This window comes from Psammomys obesus, unplaced genomic scaffold (assembly GCF_907164565.1).
Source record: "Psammomys obesus unplaced genomic scaffold, mPsaObe1.curated_primary_1811, whole genome shotgun sequence".
In the NCBI taxonomy this organism is placed as follows: domain Eukaryota; kingdom Metazoa; phylum Chordata; class Mammalia; order Rodentia; family Muridae; genus Psammomys; species Psammomys obesus.
Window position 1 is genome coordinate 2,047,993 of NW_026586463.1, and position 26,357 is coordinate 2,074,349.

Here is a 26,357-nt window from a genome sequence, read left to right on the forward strand (position 1 = left end):
CAAGCAATTACAGAAACTGCAGAAGTAGGAAAAATGACTAGTTCGGGTTATACCCCACTCTACCACAGAAATAGAGAAAAGAGCACTAAAATGAAACTAAAGTGGGTCCCCAGTGCCACAGAAACAGAAAACATGTCAAGGCCAACGCCGCTTCCACCAGCAGCGTGCACTTGGGCTGCCTGGAAAGGAAAGCCGACACGAAAGGCGCTCCGTCCTTACCCAGACGATGTGGTGCACTGTGTAGATGTCGCTGTCCCCCACGTACACGCGGATGGCCCGAATGGTGAAGCCGTAGTTCTTCCCTGAACTGTGAATCACAATGGGCTGATGGGGACTGGCAGACGCTGCAGAAGAATCTCGGCTGGGCGAGGAATCCCGGGAAGAAGAGGGGTCTGAGGACAGGGAGTGTGGGGACATCGGACTTCCCAACGGAGACACAGCAAACATATCTACAACAAAGAAGACGCCATCAAAGCAGGTCCCCAACCTCAGCCACCCTTCCCATGGGGAGGCCCACCACAACCAGGCAAACAAAGAGTGGTCATGAAACAAATCCCTTTGTTTCTAATGGCAAAATGAGAACTAATGCAAAAAATGCTCACGTCGGTAACTGGCACGGATGCAAAACTCAAGCCTGTCCAGGGGACATCAAAAGAGTTTCTGCTTTAACTAGTGTTTCAATCAACATTCTAAAATTAAGAAGTTCTACTTTTGCTATACAAAGAGGTTTTTTGGTTATGGCGTCTCTAAATTATTTCAGTGAGATGAGTAGTTTATAGATGCATATATTTATAGTTGTAACTTTATAAGAGTATAAAGAGAGATAGTATAGTGTATTTTTATAAGTGTATAATGAGAGATAGTATTCTTCAAATTGTATACTCAACAGTTTAACATGACTCTCCAAACACATGGCCAGGAAAACAATGATCAATTACCAGCTGCTTTTTGTAACATTATTGTGCCAGTACTGGTTAACATATTTCAACTGAGAAACTTAGCTTTAAAAGAATGGCTACGGTTACAACTGCTCCTCTTTACACAGTAGCTTCATAGACTAATGTTTCCTCAAAAGTAAGAATGGTCAGATACATGTTAAGAGCAAATCAGCTCACGTACCCAAATACCATCTCTACTTGTTTCAGAAACTAACATCTGTTTTCAGGTCTTTGTATTCCCCAAGGCTGAAACCTAAGCCCCAACATAATGGTATTGAGAGGAATATTTGGAAAAGAACTAGATCATGAGGGCTCTGCCTCTGGTGATATCACTGTGTTTCTGGGAGGAGCCTGAGGACCTTTAAGATATGCCATCTATGTAGAACGAGACACCGAATCTGCTGTGCCTGGACTGTGGGCGTCTCAGCCATGAACAACGGCTCCTACTGTTTAGAACCTACCCGAGCGTTAAGGTGTTATACTGCAGTGGCCTGAGAAAACTGGGATGCAAGCTCACTCCGTGTGAATGCATGAGGCCCTTAAGTAGTCGTGAAACTGTGAGTGTGTGTGTGTGTGTGTGTGTGTGTGTGTTCTGAGAAGATGTAATGATGTACGGAGCACGCTGAGGTTTGAAGGTGCACTTGGTTAGGACCAGGTACCTGGTGCTACTGGAGAATCACAAGCACACGGCAAGACCCAGTGTGGTGGCAGTAAGGTGAAAGCATCCAGACCGCATGTGTTCTACATCTCAGAGCCTTAAAGCTAAGCGTATTTCTGCTAGTGTTCTTTCACTTGGACTCCATGTGTCACATTGATTCCTTTTACTGGTACTTTTCTGTGTAATCCAAAGACCAGGAAAAGAGATCGTTGGTGGATGTAGACCTTCAGGACATGTGAGTAGGGGACAGGTCAGACACTCAAGTGTGGGAAGGCTGGGATCCTCCTCCTTAACCACATGCTGGTCTCCCTTTCTTCTACAAGTGGTATCGCTTCCCTCTTTTTCCAAAGTGTGGGCGACTTTACCTGCTTGTACAGATGGACTAGAATGCACTGCATGGCCCTTCCCTGTTGCACACGGGCACCTGGGCCACCTTTGAAGTATGTTTGGCCATACAGAAAAGAGTGATCGGAGTCTGCTTTATGGGCTCAATGGGATGTTTCCTAGCAAAGGAGTTTGCATTATGCCTTATCAAGTTTTTTTTCTTTGCACAAATAAAATGCAAAAAAGTTAATTAATCTTGTTGCTATGTTACATAGTGTGTATTCTTCCCAATCTATGTCACCTATAAAAGAATTCAATTTCCAGTTCTACTTTCTCTCACTGAGTGACATCATGGCCACCAGCGTACATATTTCCTCTCTGCAAGGGGAATTGCTACAGACTTACTGCTCAGTAGATGCAAAATAAGTCGTAGGAAAACACGGCAATCCAACAAAACCATAATTAAGTCTGATTTTCCAAAACAGGACAGAGATTAGCAGAGAGAAAGTGACGCTCAGTCCACAGAATTGGGAAAACATCGTATTTCAATACCTCCTGTGAAGACAGTCTCTGCCATCTCCAGGAATGCAAAGCTTACATTCTGTGTCTGTTTCCTCATTAATTAGATGAGGCAAAGCATACCTAGCTCTCCAACACACAGGCTGTAAACAGCTCTGTAAAGTACGTACACAGTACAGGGTCTACAGAAGAATTATCCCAGGGAGGGAGACTCATTAGCTAGCTTGTGGGGGAGGAAAGGCTTTAAGAAAACAAATGAAATCCGCCTCCTGTCGGAAGGAAGGAGACATCTCCCGTCTCCTCCCCAGATACAGAATGTGAGCTGACACAGATATGCCCATGCTCTCTGGGTGCCCCAGGGTTCCTGGGGGGAAGATCACAGCTGCAGAGGCAGAAGCTCTTGAGAGCCATCCTGGGACCCCACCCGTGATTGTCTCATGCAATTCTGCATTTCAATCAGCATTCCAGACGGGGGGGAGGACACAAGGAAGCACATGCACAAACCACACAGTTTCATGCGAGTTGATGTCTCTCTACCTCCTGGGATCATGAGGGACAGAGCACTGGCAGAGAGGGACTTTGTGACTTTCCCCGAGATTCTCTTTTTCTCTGTGCTTTCTAATCGCTGCCGGGCCATGTGAGAAGAGGTTTCACTGGATGGCTTTGAGGAATTATCTGTACTGTCCACACACTCGCTCCGCCCATTTATCTGATCCAAGTGCTCTGAAAAACTGCCAACTGTACAAAGAAGAAGGAAGAAACATTCAGGAAAAGTTAGGATAGGAGAGGTGGAGACGGGAAGACAGAAAAGGATGGCCAACTTTTGGGAACTAATTCCATGCGCCTCTCAGGTCCAAATGTGCCAGGCTGCATGTGAAGAACTGGCTTGAGAGAGAGGCTGTGGAGGAGGAAAGGACAGAGGAGCTACGCTCAGGCTTTGTTTACATGTACACAGTTAGGTACGCTCCTAACCATTTTATTGAACCAGGAGAATACCTTTCAATCATTCAATATTTCGGAACCCTCTGAGTGTCTCCTGCCATGGGCCCTCAAGGAGTCCACCTTATAGACCTAGTAACCTCCCCCCTCATATTGATGCTAGTGACTATCAAGAATGCTGCTAATAAATTTGACTTGGGGATACCATTAATCACTCTGTAGGCCACGTCTGTCACCTCCTCCAGCTTCCTAAGACACCATGGGCCCAGGTATGTAACTCGCAGAAAGAATCAAAATGTCTGATTCCTTCCTCTCCTATTTTCACTCCAAGCTCTTCCTAAGTTTCAAAGCAAAAGACACAAGATACTGCTTCAGCACATTATTTCGTAGCAAGCTCCTCTTTCCCGGTTTTCAATCTAGACTGTGCCCCATGCTGGTCCTTCATGACATCATCCCCCACCCCCTCTAAGACACGCCTGTCTGTGTTTGTCTAATATACAGTAGAGTTATTTTTACTTTAAAACTTAGGACTCTTTCCCAAGACTAGGACATGTAGGAAGGTAGTGAGACGAGAATCACAAAGGCTGAGAGTAAGGGAACTCCCAGGTAGAGAAACTTGAGGAGTCCCTCAGAAACGAACTGAGCAGTGACTCACTCACGTTACTCATTCCTGTTCCTCAGCAAGTTAAAAGTCTTCTGGTTTTAAAATCACCAATAACACTTTTTTTTTTTCCTGTTCAGATCTCGTAGACATCTCACGTTCTATGCTTTTGAGATACAATATAAAATTCTATAATTTTATACTCTAAGCATCCTGTTTTGTCATAGATCAGTAGAGCATGTGTGGTATTCAATACCATTGCAAATGATCTTCCGAATGACGGGCCAGCTCATCTTAGAGTGCTGACCACACAGCCTTCTCTGCCCGGGAAAGAATCGGCCTAAATGAACGGATTGTGACAACCACACCACTCCACCGCACGGCCCCGTCTGAGGGCCGGTTTGTGGAGGGGCGTATCTTTTGGATCTGTCAAAGAGAGTACATGCAAATATAATGCGCCTTGTTGCGGACTACCATGCTGTGCAAACAGGAAGGTTTCTTGGGCTTCCGGCATAACCTCCACGGCACCAATGGAGAAGGACATCTTACAGCAGGTATCAACAGCCTTGGGAAACACAGTCTCATCTACTCTTCCATTCCCTCAGAGGAACAACCTGCTTGAAGGGCTTGATCAGAAACGGTTTCACTAGCCAGGAATTTCTCCTCTCTAAACTGCGCTTCAGCTTCCGAGGACTCACTTCCTTTCTGAGTGGGTTCAGGTGGGCGGAGTGAAAAGAAAAAAAGTGCAAACAAAAAGCTGAGTCTCTTTACAGTGAATAATTTGTTGAGAGCGTCTGAGCATCGCAGCCCTGATTTCACAACTTTTACTTCTCAAGGATTCGAGTACAATGTAGTCAAAGAGAGAAGTGAAAGAGACATCAACCTGTGCTTTCCCCGATGCCAGGATAAATGCACAATATTTCCCTCTCTCTTCCCTCCTGCTTCCTTCCCCTACCTCATTTTACAGCACTGCGTATAAGTACCTCTTTCTGCCAATGGCAGGTAATGTCACCTTAATGCTCTCTAAATGTCAAGGGTTCCTTCTTTTTGATGGGGGAGCGATATAAAATTCAACAAATTTAATTTCACTACAGCCATGCTTTTTAGGTTCCTCAAATACCCTTGGCTGTAAGCAACTCAGCTGTGTATTCTGTGCAGCCCCTGAGGTCTTTGATTATTTTTAGTATGTGTATGGGGGAGACAGGGTGAGAAAAGGTGGGTTGACTCCATTAATCAAAATGTATGGCAGGACCTCAGCAGATATTTTTAATTATGAAAGTAATCAATCAAGTACTTAGACATTACCCCTTCCTCCCTCCCTTTACCTCCTAACTTTCTGATAGTCAGAAGGCTCAGGATACTGAGATGTGGTAAACAAGACCTTTTAAATGAACAAATAGACTCTATATTCAGGGGAAGGCAACTGAGAACTAAACAGAGACCCCCTTTAACCAGGAATAAATACCAAGACCCCTACATTTGATATGACTAGTAAGGTAAGCATGGCCAGGAACTGAACTGTTTTCACAATGTTATTATCTTGACTTCATGGTTAGAATAAGTGGAGCTACCCATCATAGAAACAGCACTGAGGTGGAAAGAGAGAGAGAGAAGCCAGTACTATTTGCTCAGGTCAATCAGAAGCATGCATGCATCTCCACAGATCCAAACATTTTAGGGAAGCTGAAATCCAGCCTGAAAGACACTGTAAGTCAGAGCCATTTTTTTGTTTGTTTGTTTTTTGTTTTAAAACCAAAAAACACGCACCCACCCGTACTGCTTTGCAGAGGGATAAGCTGATGCACAACGTTTACAAACCAAATGATGTTGTACATGAAGCTAAGTGCATGACCTTAAGGAAGTAATCTGAAGTCTGGTTGGCTAAGGAAAACACCTCCACTGTTAGGGTCAAAGGTACCCTTAAGGAACAGTGCTGAGCTACCGAGGACCTTAAATGTGTCTGAAGACAATGCTCCTGGACACAGGTAGCTTCGTTCGCACAAAGCTGCAGAAGTGCTGTCAAAGAGAAGCCCAGACCCTGGACCCCACCCCAGCAGGCAGAGACGCTTCAGCAGTGTCCAACACCACTTGCCACACACTGAGAAAAGCCCTATGCAGAGGCAGTATTTTAGATGCAGTCAGACCCCGGGGGAGGCACGGCAGGATGTCTCACTCCCCTGACAGGTGTCCTGGGAACCCTGTGTCCTGAGACCTGTATTAAGTATTTTGCTACCCACTGTGTGAGGTTAGCAGCCAGGGACTAGGACAACAAGGTCTGTCTGGTACAACATGACCTACTGACAGGGCTAACGCCTTCAAAGATGCTACCATGCAGTTTAGGGCTGGAGGGAAAGCTAGCTTCACACTTCATCTTAGAGATGACTGGAGCCATTTTCTAGGTTAACTGTGATGGTTGGACTACTTGACACTGTATCTCATCTCATCCTGAGTTGGATAGAGTTTTATGAGCTGTGTCTTTGCATCAGCAGCCAAGAACACATTCCTCTGGCCGGTTCTGTCTGCCACCAGAGGACCCCACTGAAGGTAGCAGTGTTAAGTGTCCCCAAGGACCAACTGAAGCCAGCTCCGTCTGCTTTGTGTGGCTTGGCACTGAGGATGCAGCTAAGATAGCTGGCCCGGGTTCTTAGGGGCTTGTCCCTAAAGAGGTGGGACCACGGACAGAGTCTAAGATGAGTGAGAACACCCACCCCGGTGGTCTGACTGGGTAAGGCCTGGGACTCAGTACTTAGCGCCACTTGGCAGTATGGTGCCCAAGCAGAACAGGCACAAGCTGCCACTTACCTGACAGTGTGGAACTGCTGATGGTGCTGGCGGGAGTGGTGACCTCAGGCTCCTCCTGAGTGCACTCCTCAGGAGGAAGGACTGGTTTCTCTGGCTCCTCTCTGGGGTCTCCAGAGCAAGGGACAGCTTCATCCTGTTCTCCCTCTGCGGAGATCGCCAGCTTGGGAAGCAGGCCAGAACTGAGTCTGCATCTGTTGCTTTCAGTATCTGAAGAGTTGGATGTCGATAACTGTTGCCTTAATTAAAATAAGAACAAGTCACACATACACCCCCAGGAAACCAGGGCAAAGGCTTGCAGGAACCAGGTGGAAAGGGAAGCTGGGTAACCCTGACCGATGCACGTCTAAAACAAGGTTCTTATGAGGTGGGTGGCATGTCCGCACAAGCAGGGCACACAGGAGGGGCTGAGATCTACTGTGGCGGGAACTCTGGAGCTGGGGCTCAGACACACTGCACTGGCACATGGGGCCCCTCGGGAGGCTTCTCACGTACACTTCAGAGTATTCGGAACTCCAGCTGAGCGTCTCCGTGGACGGCAAAGTTGTGCTTTTGGTCTTGTCCTCCGAGCCGTCTTTGTCCTCTCCCGAATTCTGAGTTATTCGATCGATGCTGCTGAAAACCTGGGAGGCAAATAACTGTTGCTTACAAACTACATCTGAAAAGAGCTCTTCAGAAAAAGTCCAAGTCTTAGGGGAAAAAAAAACAAAACCCTGAATATACAATTCAAGTGCGAACTGGGGCCATGTTTGCGGGAAATACTGGCCATGCTGTGTGCAAGCCACAGAAAGGTCAAGGTACAGACACATTGTTTTCCAGTGGGAAGCTGAGCCGACACACTGCTTTCACCACATTTCTCGAACTCTGTCTCTGCAAAAAAGAATCGCAGATGCACTCGGGTGAGTTGGTTTTGAGATCAATGCACATCTCAGACAGGATTCATGCTCAAAAAGTAACCAGAAAGAGAAAATTCAGGAAAAAAAGCGGGGGTGGGGGGAGGGAAACTTAAAGGCCACCAATCAGGAGAAAGGAGAAAAACAAACTGAAATTGGAGTGTGAGTAGAAGAATAAGTGATGAGCTGTTTCAGTACTTAGAGTGGGGCGGGGGTTCGATGAAGGAGGGAGCTTACTGGGTGTGTCTTACAGAGCAGTCAGGCAGCCGCCAATTCAGGAGGCTAAACCTTAGGCAAGCAGGTCCCTCTTAGCCCATTTCTGAATTGCCACAGTCTCACAGGAAGCACAGGAAGTAAAAATGGGAGTATGGAGAGCCCAATACAGTGAGAACACCCAATTGTTACCCTCCAGCTTATTTACTGTTCTCATGGAAGTGAGTCTTGGGTCAATGACTATCTATAGAGTCTAAGAGAAGGGTTTGGTTAAAGAGCAGGAGCTGGGAGAAATAAAATGTCTTCCAAAGTAAAGCAGCAAACTGCTTAAGGTGGGGTTCTGAGAGCACAGAGGCTGGTTATCCTCCGAGTACCCGTCGGATGTTAGTTAAAACTTGCTTCAGGACACACTTGGCACAAGTCTCCAGGAAAATCCTCACCCCCATGTTGGTCCTGTAGACAGAGAGGGGTAGCGCTGGCTGACTTGCAGGTGCATTCTGGGGAATCACTCAGGAAAATGTGCAGAGTGCTTTAAAATCACAAATTGCTACAGAATTCCTAAATAACTATCATACAAAATTCCATGGCAACCGCAAATATGTAGCAACTGAGAACAGCAGAAGGGAGGCAGGGTGCCCTCTGGGATTATTTCCATTATTCCTGTATTCCTACCCTGCCAAAAAACAAGGGTTTGTTTGTTTGTTTTTAAATCTTACCTGAGTTTATAGAAAGACATCTTTCTTCAGAATCAATTTTATTATCTTCTACCATCTCTAATATTCTAGAGTGGTCTTCCTACTGCCGTTTCACTTATAATCTCTATTACGCATCCAAATACTTTCTCATCCCAGTCAACTGTCCCCAAGGACTCGAACCCATGCCAAGGGCTGAGCTTTAAACCTGTGTTGTTTCCTGTGTCACACTAAGAGAGATTGCTGCACACACTGAAGCTCGCCCTCTTCCTCCCATGACAAAAGAAGTGGAGCAGGGAGGCCTCCACAGCCTAGCTCTGAGCTAGACCTCAGGGCAGGTAAGCAAGCTCACCAGCTGACAACCATCATTAAAAGATGACAAAGTGCTGGAGTTTTTGCCTCAAAACAAAAAACAGACTCCCAAGTCAGATCTTAACTTGTAGACAGGGTAGAAAACCCTGCTTACCAAGAAAGTGAGACCATCTCCCCAGCTGACCAGGCCGGTGGCCTTGTGCCCCACAAAGGGCAGGTGCTTTTACAGTCTGGTCCAGCTGAGCTGGGTACCAGCTCTTGGCGATACCCCCAGATTCTGCATGCTGATGCCCCGCCCCACTTACTTTTGAAAACCTGTGTGAACAGGAAGAAAACTGCCTTATCTCCACGGTGAAGTCCTCATCGTTTGTGTCGTCTTCCTCCTCCGTTTCCATGTGATGGTACTTCTCTGACCGAGCTGCAGGAGAAGTTTTGGGAACAGTCTGGGTCATTCAGAGAGTTTCAGTTGTTAACAGAGACAGTTTCACTAAGAGCGCCCGGAGGAACGCAACATCACGCTCTACAGTACGTATGAAACCGGAAAGCTCCAAGTTGGAGACAAAGTGTTTTTCCATTTAGTAAAGGCCAAAGGATGTCAGATAATGCACATACTATCAAAATAACTTGTGTCGTCCTCCGATTCCAGTTGGGGAATAAATTCTGCCTTCTGTCTCAGCAAACTGTTCCAGTCTAAAGAGCGGAAGAATCGATGCTGCTTCACTTCGTAGGCGCCACCTGGATGGGGAGAGAGTGAAGGCAGAGAGGCTGAGCCACACTCCGAGAAACCTGCAAGGAAGTCAGCACCAGGGCTTACAAACAACTTCAGATATTTCAGCAGAGAAATAAAGAAATCGTGGAGTCCATACTCCCCCCCCCCCCGCCAACCCCATCTATAACCAAAACTTGAAAAAACAAAAATCCTATAATTTATCAGCAGGAAATCTGATTTTGCTAACAGCAGTTTCTGTTGCACAGCTCTTTTCTGCTAATTTTTCTACAACTTCTTCCATTTTTCAAAGGTTAATGACGTGGCTACTGAAAATCACATGATACCGAACCTGGGGACATGTTGGCTCAAAGCAGACTCACTCGTTACACACCCAGAAAATCCAAACACGGTGCAAAGTGTGCCTAAAGCGAGAGTTCTTCTAGAGAGAAGGTTAATAATGATGAATTTTTCCTAAATAGTATAGAATGCTTACTGTTCAGTTTTATCGGTTTGCTCATTAAGATAGGGAGGAATTAGATTCTATGGCTTAGATCCTTAACTAAGGAACAGACAAACTGGTTAGACAGATTTAAAATTCATCTTACAGAAATCAGTCACCACGGCTAAAGTTGAGGCTTCTGCCAGATAATTGTAGTAGCACAGTTTGGTGAGAGGTTTTTATTTATTTATTTTAAACAGTTGGCTTTGAAGGGCAAGGCCCATTGAAGAAAAACGTATTTACATCCCACTAAAAAGAGAAGAAAGTCACATGGTAAGAGCAGGCCCCTCCTTATCCCAGCCCACACACTATAGATAACAAAGACAGGAGCCTAAAAAGAAAAAAAGCACCAGGATGAAAGATTTCTCAAAAGACAAACACAGAGGTCTGATCTGCCTCTCCTTCAAGCTTTCTTATTTTGGGGGGTGGAGGGGAGAGGTACTGATGTTTCTCTCTGAGACTGTCAGCCATGCATCTCATCCTGTTTCCTATGGGTGCAAAAAGAACAGAAAGAGAAAGGCAAGGGGGAGGGAAGATGGGCTGAGGATCCTGGCTGGAGCAGGGATGCTATCTGTTCCCGTGGGATGCCTCTAGCACAAGACATGTTCCAGGTGTTGTGAAAACACTGGGATGGAGGGGAAAGCACAAAGTGGGATAAATCACCCCAAGAGGTGACAACCGACAGGGTTTTATAGGGCAGAAGGATGACAGTCTTTACCAAGATTCTGTGCATGTTCTTTTTCTGGCTTTAAGCTCAAATACAAACTGAGAAACTATATTACCAGTGGTTTCTCAACTGAGCTGTGGGCTAGCTCTGTGCTGAGTGTTGAGGTCAATAGAAAGACAGGGAGAACACAGGGGAAATAAAGGGAGCATGAGAAATGAAGAGTCTCTCGACCCCCAGTATCTGTTTTATGTTTTGTACTGGCTAAGGGTCAAGATTTTCCATTCAACTGACAAATCCAAACTTCTGTTAAAGACTGCAAAGAGAAATACTTACTTTGCTAGATAAAGCTCACAAAAGTAAAAAAAGTATTACAGCAGCTAACAAAACCATGCTTAAGGCCAAAATGCATGTCTTAAACACTTGCACCCTATGATTTGAACCTTACTGCATCCCTCTCTCATCCATAATCCCAAATAATGTATCTAATAAGCCACCTTGTAATTTCAGCTATAAAGGGTAATTCTCAGAGAAAAATGAGCAAACCAGCTCATAAGTTTTAAAGCTTTACTTAATCTCTGAGTCTGGTTATAAATTATAGCCTTTGAGTGTGTAACTTGCAGAGCCACGAAATCATAGCTATTGTTAGGATTCGTGTCTCTTTCTTATGGGCTGCACCCTGGTTCTGCCTTTGAATGGACACTGTCCTTTCCTCAGTGGGCCCCAACCTTGCTTCCTACTATCTTACCCTGAAATCCTTTGTTGCAGGATCCCATGCAACATCCCAAATGAGGATCCCATCTCCATGTAGGAACTCCTTAGGTGTCATCTCCCCTGACAGTACTGCAGTTAGTGCTGAGGTTCTGTGCTTCATCTAAATAACTGAAAACACCCCTAGATAGAGTTGGCATTATCAGCTCCAATTTTAGATGGGGAAACTAAAGAAAAGCAACAGAGCAGGCTGGCCTAGGATCCCCCGGAAAAGAAGAATAAGAAGGTTACACCTAGGTCTTTCTAAAAAAAAATTGTAGACCTAGAGGCAGCAACATAGCCTTGCCTCTACACATGGGATGCCATGCTTTAGTTTGCTTCTGCTTCCCTGTTTCTCCTGCATGGCTCTGAAATGGATCTACTGTTGCCCAGGCTAGGTATCTGAGCCAGTTGGCAAGTCTTTCTACAGCAACCCCACACATCCCATTTCAGCCCACTGCGCCTGCTTCTCTTTTAGCTGCCAACTAATGTCCTCTCTTAAACTCCGGTCAGGACCATTTTCTTCTAGTGCTCCTTTTATTTGGAGGAGCAAAACACAAAAGCCAAGATGGATCACACATTTTCCTGGTTCCCCCCCCCACACACACACACTATGGTGAGACTCGGGACCAAGCCCTGATGAGTGCTCCATGACGGGCATCTCTGGATGCTTAGAACAGCCGTGGTTCCAGTACCATAGCCATCAAGGCAGCTGCTGCTTGTGGGACCTTGTTAGTGACACTGCTCTGAAATTCTAGCTGTTTCTACTAAGAGAAGCAATTTTTCTAAGGTCAATGACTCACATCGCACTTCCAGATGATAGAGTTCTCATCCACTACCATTTACCCATCTACGGAACTCAAGCTGATGAGAACTCTGCTTCCTTTCTGTGGACAATGACAAGCGGGTTGCCCCAGTGAAACACAGCCATTGCAATATGTAGCTTCGATCTCTTAACATTGCCCTTTGGGCCTTACTCGGAAGAAGTAGCTATCAGCAGGCGTAATTGTTGAAAAGCGTAATTGGCAGTATTGTAAAGCACATGCATGTGTGTGTATGTATGTGTGTGTGTGTTGTTCATGCTCAGAGAGCTTCCATTGCTAGAAAGAGGGAAACGAGGGCAAGAAACTGCCTCGATCCTCTGGTGTATGACTAGATCCGTGTACTAGATCCCCGTATGCACATCACTGCATTTAGTCCCCACAATAATCCTGAGATGTTCACTCTGCCCATTTTTTATACACTAGGAAGCTAAGGATGGTGACAAGAGAGAGACAGCCTTAGGAGCTCACAGCTGATACAGAGTTGGCAGTCATATCTCAACAGCTCTAAGGTCAGCGAGTCAGGCTGCCGCTCCGCTCTCTCCAGGTTTGAGAGCATATATAGTGCCACTATAGTATGAGGTCCTCTACTGCAAGCTCTAGCTTGGTGCTACTGAACTCACTTGAGATCCTCTCCTTTCCTGGAAGCTTCTTAAACATTCATTATGCTCTTTTCAGCCCTTTGGGTTTTTTGTTTGTTTGTTTGTTTGTTTCTCAACCTCTCCAGTCTCTCAGGCAAATGTGCATTCACACATTTTCATGGTGCATTATTTTGCCCACGAAATGTGCACTGAACCCAAGATGCTGTCAGTGGAAGCAGCATGGCAGGCCCGAAGGATCCGCAACGTCATTCTCGAGACCCTACTGGGACCCATCATGTCAGCCCTGTCGCTTTGGCAATCACTTCTTGGCTGTTCTAAGAGCTTGAGTGGGACCTTTAAGTGTCTCTTTTGGACTTCTCCTAGAGAACTTGCTCTTACAACTGTCAAAACTGGCAGCAGCAGTCAACGAGAAAATGTACAGAGAAATACCTTGCAGCATGTCATATATACACTGGGACGTGCTGACCACAGTCTCTGCCCTGTCTTGTTAGGTCAAGCCTGATCAGAGATCCTAGTGTTCTTAGAGAAGGGGGGGGGGCAGAATATCAAGTGGAAGAACTCCAAACTGGACCCTAGGGGTGGCAGGGAAGGAGACCTTTCAGCTTCCTTTGGAGGGGTGTGCCTGTTCAAACACATTTTTCAGTCAGTCATGGAAGCCCTTCTTCTGGGTCAGTTGAATGGGGAATCTAAATAGATGTTTGTGCTATTGAAGGGCAATATTGAAATGCAGCTGCTTCCCACATTTGACCCAATGGAGTAAAAAAAAAAAAAAATCTTTCCTTAAGAATCTGCCCCCCTACAGTCTTGACACCATTTCTTTGACAGCTACGCTTGTCTCTCGAACCATAACCCGGATCTCTCTGTAGGTCACAGAAGGAGGGAAGTAACAAGTTTGTTTGACAGTTCAGACAAGTGGAGAAGCAGATATGGCGGGAATATAAACATTTCAAAGAGAACAGTGGGCTCCAAGGAGGTCAGACCACCACCATGGCTCCTACCCAAAAGGGAGGATCGGGGCTCAACAAGCCGAAGATTAAATGTAGTACCAAAAGCACCACACCTGGTTCTGGTTCTGAGAACTGCTCCTGGGTAGCCTCCTCGCGCCTCAAAACAATGCTCTGATGTAGGATGACCAAACCAAGCCTACTCTTGGTCACACAAGCGAGGTTTAGACGCTAGCCACCTGCCTCTATCTTGTGCCCTTCACGCAGGTCTGCAGAGGCTTTCCAAGGTAAAGGCACAGTCATTCACTGAAAGGGGCAGTGAGAAACAAGGAAATCCAGCAGGTGGCTCAGCTCAGGGGTATTTCCCAGGTCGGGCCAGATTTAGGCCTCCCTGCGTTCAGTAACATGGGTCTTCACAATTTCTGTGTAGTGTCTAGGCAGTCCGTAGTTAGGCTGGTGGCCTATACAGTTTGTTATGACTAACCCAACTCCACTGTTGTGGCAGGAAAGCAGTCACGGATGATATGTCTCATGAAAAGACATTGCTGTGTAAACGCCTCAAAAACTTTATTTATAAAAACAGAAAAGTAGACAGATTTGGCCTACAGACCACAGTATTTCTGGCCCCTGATTTAATCTATTATCATAAGCTCTAGTGTAATTCAGTGGCCTTTTTTAAATTTTATTATTATTATTATTATTATTATTTTTAAATATAGCCCAGGCTAGCCCTGAATGTACTATGTAGCCAAGAATGATCTTGATCTCCTGGTCCTTCTGCCAGTATATCTCAAGGCTTGTGCCACTGAGCCTGGCCTACAGCAATCTGCATATAAACAAAAACAGATCACTGTAGTGTTGGGGGCTGGTCTGATGGTTGTATTTTGATGCTAATTACTGGCCCTCAAGATCTGGTTACTGCCCTGTCCTTGTTGTGTAAACTTGCTTAAGACATTATTCCTTCTTGGTTAATAAAAAAGGCCTATCCTGGGCAGGGCAGAAGGAGGTAGACATGGCTAAGGCTCCTGAGCTTTGGGGACAGGAGATTTACAGGAAGGAGAGAGAGAGAGAGAGACATAAGGGAAGAGAGAAGGAAGAAGAATACCAGAATAGGTTAGTGTGAGAAGGAACCACAGAGGTGGGGAGGAAGGACTTCAATAATGGCATGGACAGGCCCAGATGAAGAATATAAGCAAGTATCTTGGGATTATGGATGAAAGGTAGCCCAGATAGGAATGGATAAGGCAGATGGCATGGGATGGGGCTAGAAGATAAAAGATGGTGTGGCTGAAAATTCTGCCCAGCCCAAGGTAAATAAGGCAATTATAAACCTAACTGGTGTCTGTGTTTTGTTGATTGTGACAGAGGGTTAAATAATACTGCCGTAATAATCATAGGGCTAATAATAAATGCTATTTAGCCTGATACAGTTTATTTTCAACAACACTGTAGAAAAGATTCTGTGGAACAATGTGAAGAACACTGGAAATATTTGGAATCTTAACAAATAATTGTCATGGGAAAAATGGTAGAGAAAATGGTTGATCTGGTCTTTACTGATATTTCTACGAATGGCATAGAATGAAACATCAGCATACGTGACCCCTGTAAGCCAACAATTTTCACTGATGAAACCACTAATTGTTGTCTCTAGTATATGCATTTACATTTAATGTTTTAGTCTCACTAAAACAAATCCACCTAGGTTGACCTGATGCTATCCCAAGAAATGTCTTAAGTGTGTCTATCCAAAATACAGGAAAGAAAAGGAAGCACATACCTGCTGGCTATAAAACTAGAGGGAGAAAATATCAGCAAGAAACAAATCGACTATCTTGTTTATCTTCAAAGACAATGGTTTCATTCCTTTTCTTGGGTCATGGTGCTGATGACCACGATAGGACAGCATGGCTTGGCCCCAGGCCCTCATTCCTAGTAATCAGTTTCAGAGCTGATAATCTATTTCAAAGGCTGTGGGTAGAAGCCTGCTGGGTTAAATTCTCATGGAACGTATATTAAAAACATAACCAAAAAGAGCTCCACATATCTGATTTTCCATTTCCAAATATTTACTTTCAAGACAGAAGATTGGCACATACCCTGGAGATGCATTTATTGAAGCAAATTAAGAGTTTCAAAACGCAAAAACAAACACTACTCATTTTAGTGTCTATGCTGTTCTAAATCACACGAGCATGCGTGTGTGTGTGTGCACACACACACACACGCACCAGCCAAATAATATTGCTCTAATGTGTTGTAGCTATGTCCTACATCAACCAACAGATGTTGCCTACACAGAAAACATTAGCAAAAGCCTCAGACTGCTCCAGAGGACATTATTTATTTCTTGTATATTGGCAAAAGCCACACGCATGCTCTCTAACCTGTTCCCAGCCTCTCCAGTGGATTCTGCCTGAGGAGCAAGGTAATCAGGTCCTGAGCGTCGGGAGGAGGGGCCTCATCCTTCTCAGGCCAGTTGATTTCATCTGGAAGGAAGAAAAGTTGCCTATAGTTTCATTGCTGGAAGGACGGACTAGTTCCCCACAGCCCAGACAACCCCAGGAGGAGTGTTAGAAACGCATTCTCCTGGGCCCCATCGCAGAAATGCAGAAACAAAATCCGCATTTTCAGATCTTCAATCGACTTCTATGCAGTCAAGTTTGAACAGAATTATAGTACAGGGCATGGATAGCACCATTAAGAGGACCATTAAGGTTAAGAGGAAACTACTTCAATAAACAGCACTTTTCATTCACTTTTTTTTTTCACTGATAGAACTGTTATTTACTTTCTTCATTGACAGATGATCATTCACTTTTTTCCTTTGACAGAACAGTCTCCTAACAAGTCACTCCTTGTGGGTATTAGGAGGGTTTAATAGAACACAACTGAACAGCTCTGTGTCAAGAGCCTACCCACTGGGGACCATCTAAGTGTAAGGTTTTCTTACTAAGCCTCAACTGAGAGTTTGGCCATGGCTGCTCAGTTCTTTCGCTCCAAGCTTATTTTGCAAAAGTAATTATTTCTAGAGAAAAAGGTAAAGTCCAAAATGTTAAGAGTGAAGAAGAAGAAGAAGGAAAAAACCCAAGGAAATCATAGTAATGGGAGTACTTAAAGTCTGTCAGAGATATTAGACTACATGCTCACTCTACTAAAGGAGTTCGCCTGGAGATAGGTATGCATGCTCGTGTGTATGGAAATGCAATAAAAACATGAGTTATTTTTGTGTGCGCCTGCCTCTAGCTTCCTCTGCTGCAGCTTAAATCTGATTTGGAAAATAAAACATGAATATGCATCAGAGCCGTAAGGCATCAAGAACAAAGCCAGCATTTGCTGCTTGTGTTAATTAAACAGTTGATTCCCCTTGCCATTCAGGCCTTGGTCTGTCAGAAAACAGCCTAGTTATAAATCCATAAACAGCTTAGATATTATATAAGGGGCTTTTACACTGCAGGCTATTCAACAAATCTACTTTGTTAAAGTTTACAAATACGCCTAGCTTGCAAAGCCAATGTCAGAAAATAATAGTGCGATTAAGGACTCTTCATAAGCACACTGAATTTCCCCCTATATCTATTGCCATCTGCCATAAGCGCAGTCCAGGATAGGACTAGAGGTGGCTGATGGGGCCTGACAACCCTTCAGGTAGAGAAGCCTTTTCTGTCATCCTTGCATTGGGGAAGTTTACAAAATCAGCAGGGAGGGGAGCAATGGCCCCTATTTAATTATCATTTAGGTGTGCCGCAAGCTGCATGACAATAGTTAGGGTCAGCTCAAAGGTTAAGATCTAAAGGTTATTGAATTTTAAATGGAAGATGAACAGCTGCTATAGAAATAACATTACACATCACCACCACCAATGAAAGCATTAACAATCTGTGGATTCAATTTACTGCCTTCCCATTCTCATTATTTATTATTTGGCAGATATTTGTTTTAGGGTTTATTACATTTTTGTTAATTTCTTCATTGTGCCATTAGCCATTTTTTCCCATTTATGTAAATGTTACCCACATTAACCTTTTCTTCCCTGGTGCAACTTTCCTATTATGAAAATGAAGGCCAGATAACAATGTAAGCATTTGTAAATCCCACACCGATTTCTTTTTGGAAAACAATGCAAGTTGGACAAATCACCAGGCCATTTCCAAACTCCACGTTAACATAACTTCCGCAGATCAATTTCAACACATCACTCTCTTGAGAATGCAAGAATCAGTTATGTGTTATGACAAGTGAGTTCTTTTAATTTGTTGGCTCAAATGTTTGACAAAGGTTAACATTTCGTGACACACAACAGATTTGCATTACGTAGCTGTTTCCCAGTAGTAGCTTAAAGATAAGCCTGGATGATATTTACCACTGATGACTTGTCCAAACAGCTCTTCTGGGGTGTCCCCAAAGAAAGGCACACATCCAACCAGAAATTCATACAAGATAATGCCCATGGCCCACCAGTCCACAGGCTTTCCATAGCCCTGTCTCAGAATCACCTCTGGGGCAATGTATTCAGGTGTGCCGCAGACCTAAAATGAAATGCAATATTAGAATAATTGGACTATTAGACATGAATTAAAATGTACAAGATGGCTAAACAATTATTCTGCCTCAAATACCCCTGCTCACCTACACGGAAACACATAGACAAAGAACTTGAGGACAGACGTAACGACAAAGAACTTAACACGTATCTATTACGCTTACTTTCAAATTGCAAACCTATACCGTGCCTAGCTTTATACAATACTAAAAACTAACTTTACATTGCAAAATAATACCGCATATTTACTCTGTCGCTATTACAGGGAGTTCAATTGTTTAGATGGCCACACTAACTCTCACCGTGGCTACATCAGGAAGGCATGGCAGTTGAGATGGGTTTACCTTAAGTAACTTCACAATGAACAGATTGTGGGCACATGGTAATGAGGCATGCTTAAAAGGAAATGGGCCATAGCTCGGATTCTAGCAGCTGAGATTGTGCGATGCATCGTGAGTTTCATGAGCACTCTATTGAGACTCCTGAATTCCTTACAAAAACAGTTTTCCATTTGTCTCTCTCACCCGCTCACTCGTGCGCAATTAGACCGTTCATCTTGCTAATAGACCTTAATGCTAGGGGAGGAATGTAGAGGGATCGGACAGTCCAAAGAGGCCCAGGGAGACAAATGGGAACAGTTTGCAGTTTATTAAAGGCGAGGCTTATACAGACATCCAAACCCCAGCACCAGTGTGGAGGCGGCCTACCCAGGTGGGTTCTGAGTTCACTGGCTGCGGGGAGCTTTGCATCTCTCCACAGACAGAGCCACTCACCCCCAAGCTTACCTGTTTATCTAAGAACTCTCGGGCATCCTTCTCGATATGACCTTCGTAGAGATTAGTCGTCATGCTCATTAGCCCCACCTTCGATAATCCAAAATCAGTCAGCTTTATGTGCCCCATGGAGGTGACCAACAGGCTGGGAGACAGAAGGACAAAAAGCATGACAATCACTTTACGGCAAATTCTGTTGTTTTTAGGTCTCCCTCTTTCCCCCTTCAGTTTGTAAAACATCAGCCGTATTACAAAATGAAGCAAAATGACCAGGGAGTCATGCAAAGATGTACAGGATTTGCATTTGACAGCTGAATGTAATTCAGAAGTCAGGGCTTGAGCTAACGCTCCACTGTCTTTGTTGGAGCAGTCACATAAAGTGTCAGCTTATTTATTTATTTTTTTAATAATAATTATTATTATTTTTGCAACCCTTGGAGACTCTAAAAACTTAAGTATGGAAGTCTGATTCCGTTCCATTTTCATATTTGTTTAGTTTATGGGCACAGCACCCTCCCTGATTGCTGTCTGCTCTCAGCTTTATGTTCTTCTTAAGTTCTGTGTATATGTGGAGGCTCCATGTGCACATGTGAATGAGGGTGCCCGTCAGGTCCAGCAGAGAGCGGGAGAGCTCCCAGGGAGCGGGAGCCAGGAGGTGGGTGTGAGCCACCTTTCCAGCTGCCTCTTTCCATCTTCAGAATGGGAAGACAGAAGAAATGATCTGACAGTCCTATGGCATACATATGAGTGGTCCACTTGTGTTGAAACAAGATGTAGATAAAAGAACCTGGATAGGAAACCGTAGTTTTCCATATTTCCACTTCCAGCTTTGATTTGAATTTCAACTCATTAAGCACAAAGCCAGGATTTATTACACAGTCAAAAAAAATTTACATATGAATATATTAAACTATTTCATTGTAAATAAAAAATACCATTATATCGATTAAAAAGTTAAAGCAATATCGGATTCTTCATAAACCACTAGAAGGAAGGCCAGGCTACAGTGGTGCACACCTTTGATTCCATCACTCAGGAGGCAGAGGCAGGTGGAACTCCGTGAGTTGGAGGCCAGCCTGGTCTCCAGAGTGAGTATCAGGACAGCCACGGCTATGGAGAGAGACCCTGTCTCAAACAAACAAACAAGGCTACAGAAGGAATTATGCCTAAGTTCTAATAGTTGTGTATGAAATTGTTCTTCCCCTTCCCTGTGTTCTCGCAGCTTTCTGGTAAGTCTAATCTTTGTTTGTCTCACGCTGTTCAGCATCTCACATTAGTGCAGAAAGTATGAAGTATCCCATACATGTCAAGATGAACGGCTAGCCACTTGGGGGAAATTCTATCCATATCTCAAATCAGAGCCTACCATGAACTCCAAACTAACAAAGCACGAGTGGCACAGAGTACCTTATCACGTATATTACCATGGAAAGGTAAAGCTCACCTTAAGTATGATGCCCAATACAAAACACCATTCTATGTCACTGTTCAAAGATTTATATGCTAAAGAGAAAATTAACTCTAGCTTTAGAATAATTTCTCCTAAGTTCTCATTGTAAGCATAGTAGTCTTTCAAGAAATGTATAAAAGATACCATTAAGTTACTATTAAAATAACTCATTTTTTTATGATAAGAATTTTTGAAATGTGCAAATAGCCTTAAAAACATTTCACAGACAGAAGAAACTGTTCAGGGTTAGGCACAAGAAGACATTTGTTTTGTCAGTGTACGTACTTGTCCGGCTTCAAATCCCTGTGTACAATTCCATAATTATGCAGATACTCCAAGGCCAAGACAGTCTCAGCAAAGTACATCCGAGCCATATCGACTGGGAGAGGACCCATGTTTTTCATTAAGGTCGCACAGTCTCCCCCTGTAAAACACAGGAAACAAATTTAGTAGGAATAGCATCAAGCAGGATTAAGGAAGGCTAGCAGTGTCGATCACGGAACTTCAAAGCAGAATCGCATTCGTAAGTGGAGACAATGTTACGTCGTCATGTTTCTAATTAAGGTGTGGAGTGAAGAAAGCAGTTTGGCTCTGAAGTGAATTGCATTCTTAGGAACCTCCAGCATAGTTTGGGGTGATAGTACTCATTTATAATGTATCAGTATAAAACACAGATGCTAGAATTGGACGGCAGTGACGGAAGCCTGCTGCCCCGGAGCAGCTGAGGGCTCTAGGCAAATGAGTTTGGTGGTCTCGGTTACTTCACTGCAACAATGGGTTAGAAATAATGTCATCCTGCAGTGGTTCTCAACCTGTGGGCCACAGCCCCTTTGGGGGTCAAAAGACCCTTTCACAGGAGTCACACCCCTGCATATCACATACTTACACTGCTATTCATGACAGCAGCAGAGTTACAGTTACGAAGTAGCAATGAAATAACTTTATGACTGGAGGGTGACCACAATATGAAAAACTGCATTAAAGGGTCACAGCATTAGGAGGGTTGAGAACCACTGCTTTATAGGATTATTGGGGTTCATCCTATGTAAAGGTGGGAGGACCTTGCCTCATACATACCAAATGTGATAAAAGTTGTTATTGAAGTAATCACGACAAGAATTCAGAAACAAGCTGCTGATATGTAGAAAGAGTAATGGATGGAACTCAAGCAAATTGTTTTGGGCCCTATCTACCAGGCAGTTCTCACTAAAGCTCCCTTTCTTGGCTGTCAGTCTACTTAAAAATCTCTGCTGTTTCTTGGAGATTCAGAGTGAGGAGTTTCTCTCCAAAGAGCCTAAACTGCACCAAGAGAAGATGGTCTGGGCTTTTGCTGATCTGTTCATTTTAGTAATTTTATGCCAATGAGTCAGGGAGATGGAAAGTCTCAGAAATGTAATGAGGAAAGAGAGAGAGAGAAATGAGATTACTTGAAACATTTAAAAGGCACACCACCAACATTTGAAGAGGAGGTGGCTGGGCATGGCCAGGCATGCTGGTGACCCCAGCACTCTTAGACCAAGGAAGGACAATTAGAAAGCTTGGGACCTGCTTGGCTACAAAGAAAGACTGTTCACAAAGAAGATAGAAGAAAAAAAAGAAGGGAAGATGGAGAAGACTGAATGGATTTTTAATTTCCTAGCATAGGCTAAAAAGGATATGTTTAAATTCACTTTTTGAGAAGACTAATTATAATAAACACATTTTATGATATGTGATAAAAAATAAGTAGGAAAAAGAAACCCCATCACCTATATTCCAACTTTAATGAACAATTGAAGGGAGGTAGTTAGGATTAAAAGCTATTAAAAAAGAAAACAACCTTTTCCCAAATAACACTAATCTTCCCTTTGTTGTAGTAGCAGGCATTTTACAAGCAATTATCTGAAGATAATGACTGGGAATTCAGCCATCTCATTGCTGGCTGTGGTTCCTAGGTAGATAGAGCTGTTGTGGAATAAATGTGGCGTCGGCTACAATATCTAGATACAGGTGCTGGGCTCTCTGTGTGAGGGACCGATTTACCTTCGACATACTCCATGACCATGCATAAGTGGCGCCTCGTTTCAAAGGAGCAATACATGCTGACCACAAAGGGGTTCTCCGCAAACGTCAGGATGTCGCGCTCCACAAAGGCCTGCTGGATCTGGTTCCGGAGGATGAGGTTCTGCTTGTTGATCTTCTTCATGGCGAACCTCTGCCGGGATTCCTTATGCCGAACAAAGTAGACGGCCCTGCAATGGAGCACAGGTATTGGGTTCCCAGGGAGAAAGGGGATAAGGATGCTGAGGGATTCACAAACCACATGAGCACCACTTTGAGTTTGTGACTGCTAAGCTAAGGTCCTACCGCTGTACTGGTGACTTAGAAGCATCCTATTCCAAACCAAAATTGACTTAAAAAAATAAACTTTTTAATAAAGATCATACGTAAAGTATCAAATTTGCTTTTACTGCCCTAAAAAGGAGGCAGACAGTCAGTCCCAGAGTGAGCAACTTCCCAAGAGCTAGCTGATGCTTTCAGTTTTTCCACAAACAAAACAAAATCCGATACATAAATCAGAACCGGGAGGAATTAACAAAATTACATACAGATCACGGGCGACATCCTTTCTAGCATTAGACATATGTTAAGCACGTTTTCTGGACTGACTAAAGCAATAATTTTCTAAATGATACCCTTGGGCTCTGCAGAAAGGACCACAGCTTCTTGGAGTCTCTGGTTTCCAATTGAGAGTAATTACTTCGCAAGGAATCTCCAGATAAATGAGGTATGAGTGAGGATATCTGAGAACGTTCTGCAACAACGAGTAGCATGTTTCCTCACTGCAGACTCTACGTGCACATGCTCTATGAGCTCCGGCAGCAACACATCTCTCAGTATAATAGGTGATGGGGGGAGGGAGACAGCCAAAGAGCTGCATGCCTGCTCTCTCACCTCCTGGCCAAGCTAGGAAGCAACTTTACAGTATAAAATGACCAGCCCAGGCCCCATTCCGTCTCTGCTATGGCTCTGCCCAGATACTCCCTGGAGACAGACAGTGAACTCCCTGAGGATTGGGATGACATGGAGAACTTAGGGGCAGAAGTCCTAAAATCCCCAGTAGGAAATGAGCGACAAGGAAAGGGCTTAGATGGCCCCCTTCCTTCCAAGTCACTCCACTCGTTGTTTTCATGGAAAGACAGGTTGGGCCTCCAAGAAGGCAATGATCAAATAAGCAAGCCTTTAAAGGGCCACCAAGCTGTACACATTTAACCCAGGTAACAGGTTGGATATTGTGCCCTGAAACCAAAGGTATTGATGAAATAAGTAATAATTTATCTAAAAAGCCACTGGTCATGGTAAATACACACACACACACACACACACACACACACTCACATACGGTATGCCTTCTAAAACAAGGAGCTATGTGAACTTAGATAGGCTTTCCACTAGTTTGCTCAGTATGTCTGAGCAATCAATGGCTGGCTGCAAGGCAGGCTGGGACACTCTGTTCCCTGCTGAACCAACAGCTCAGGGCATATCTGACGTAAGTCTCGGTATACTCAAGTCTGACTTAATCCATTATTAACGTTTTCACTAAAGTGTTCAACTAGGGATTGCTTTTTCTTTCCAATCCGTTTTTATATTTTCATCGTATCCCTCTCTTTTCTTTGTTCACAGTGTCACACATTTGCAGTTCTCTCTCTGTTATCTTCGGCTTTGCTTCCTCCCTGTTCCCTTTCTTCGTTTATTTGGTTTTCTAGTTTTTCGTTCACTGTATAGTACAAAGGAAAGTCTCTTCATGACACTCAAAATAACTTACTGAGTAGCATAGTATTTTGATTCTCACCATAAAACAAAGCCACATGAGGGTCAGCCAGTTGGACATTTTGTACATGCTAAGTGAAGGCTCTCCATGCTGGGCTCCTATAGACTGTGTCTATTCCTACACCTGTTCTCCTGGTTACGCTTGATATCAAAATGAACTAATTCAGGTCCCAGAAATCAGACGTTCACAGTCATCCTTGGTTATCTGGCAAATCAGAGGTCAATCTGGGCTACACAAGACTCTGTTCAAAAAAAAAAAAGTAGCCAATTCTAATAAATAGTTAAACCAATTGTTATGATTTGAATGTTAAGTATCTCCCACAGACTCAAGTGCTTGAGCACCTCGTCCCAAAAAGGTGGTAGTGTGGGGGTTGGTTTTGAAGTCTTTAGAAAGAGCTAGCAGTGAGGAAAAAGAGGGTGGCTGGGTGAGTGTGAGGGGGTGGTCTCTGCTTCCTGGTTTCAGCAAGATGTAACACGTGTGCTGCGAAGAGTCGCCGATATGGAAGGAGTTCCAGTCCCCCACACCTCCCCTCTCAGGGACAGAAAGAAATCCCTCCTCCCTCAGGTGGCTCCTCTCATATTTGATCACAGTAAAGAGAAAAGCAACTAGTAACTAACGAACCAGTGAAATGTCACAATGACAACGAGAAGCTCTGATGCTAATAAGTGTTGTGAAAGACTTCAACAGATGCAGGCCACTAAATAAAATTCCTATTGATTTAGTGGGAGTGAACTTTCCAAACAAAAGCTGAAAAAAACATTTAGAGACCTATATTCAGACTTCTGCAAGATTTAGTTTCACCTTTAAACTTGGGAAGCAGAAATCACACATCCTAAGTATGGTTCATGGCAACTGTCTTCAAAGGCCTCAAAACTAAAGACATGTACGTTAAACCTAAATGTCTACTGGACACATTTTCCTAAAGATTTCCCATTAAAACTAACTTTTAAGTTAATTAGCTAGTTAGTACATATTTCTATCTCTGGTGGAAAGCTTTTACTGTATTTTCCTTTTACTGAGCCACTGATTAGGGTTAAATTAAAACTCTGTAGATATTGAAAGCTGCTTCTAATCATGATGGTGGCAAGACATGGAGATATTCACAAAGGAGTATAAAAAATAATCTATTCAACCCCCAAATATAAGATACATATTGGCAAATAACTGTCATTAAAATGAATTTATGAAACTGGAGATACATATTTTTAAATAGAAGTAAGAATTCAAAATATTACCATGAAAATGCCATCTTTTTTATAATTGCTTGCCTCTTCTTCAAAGGCAGCTGGGTTATAACTCACCTTCTATCTTTTCCTTCAGTACTTCACATTAAGTTCAGTGCTGAGGACCTTTTCACCCATATGACGAATTTCACACCGAAATGATCACAAGGTTGATGCTTTGTTTTTCAACCAAGACTTGATCCAGGTGCTAACATGGATTAGACTTCCAAATTGGGATTTGCTGTTGCCAAATGTTTTGTGGGTGGGCAATGAACACAAGTGATTACCACTGGGTTACAGACTCCGTTTCTAGTTTGTTCTTCGTTATGTGCTCAGTTATTTGCTTTGAGTATCATCATCTTGTTTGTTTGTTTGTTTTTGTTGTTAGTTTGTTTTGTCTTTCAAGACAGGGTTTCTTTGTGTCGCCCTGGCTGTCCTCTGTAGACCTGGCTGTCCTCTGTAGACTAGGCTGGCCGTGAACTTAAGAGACCTTCCTGCCTCTGCCTCCCAAGCACCAGGATGAAAGGCATGTGCTACCTACCACTGCTTAGCTGGAGCATTATTCTCAATGCTAAAACTTATTTAATAAATAACTGCGCCTATCAAATATATCTTTCACCTTTTCCTATATAATGTTTTAAATCTACTTATGTCAGCAGAGAGCAAGACACTGAGAAAGA

At 43.7% G+C, this 26,357-nt stretch overlaps 1 protein-coding gene across 4 annotated transcripts in view; it reads right to left on the bottom strand.

Moving 5' to 3' along the window:
* The window catches only part of Mast4 (microtubule associated serine/threonine kinase family member 4), a 583,904-nt gene that overhangs the window by 17,636 nt on the left and 539,911 nt on the right, over positions 1–26,357 (bottom strand). For 2 of the 4 annotated variants that reach the window (XM_055601921.1, XM_055601923.1), the window contains 11 exons: positions 22,666–22,874; positions 20,929–21,067; positions 19,206–19,338; positions 18,241–18,406; positions 16,265–16,366; positions 9,501–9,623; positions 9,194–9,306; positions 7,274–7,401; positions 6,782–7,017; positions 2,977–3,177; positions 220–449 (listed from right to left, as the gene is read on the bottom strand). In XM_055601921.1, the coding sequence (XP_055457896.1) occupies positions 220–449; positions 2,977–3,177; positions 6,782–7,017; positions 7,274–7,401; positions 9,194–9,306; positions 9,501–9,623; positions 16,265–16,366; positions 18,241–18,406; positions 19,206–19,338; positions 20,929–21,067; positions 22,666–22,874 (1,780 nt within the window). The remainder of the gene's footprint in view (positions 1–219; positions 450–2,976; positions 3,178–6,781; positions 7,018–7,273; positions 7,402–9,193; positions 9,307–9,500; positions 9,624–16,264; positions 16,367–18,240; positions 18,407–19,205; positions 19,339–20,928; positions 21,068–22,665; positions 22,875–26,357) is intronic. The other 2 variants (XM_055601922.1, XM_055601925.1) reach the window with 1 other exon arrangement.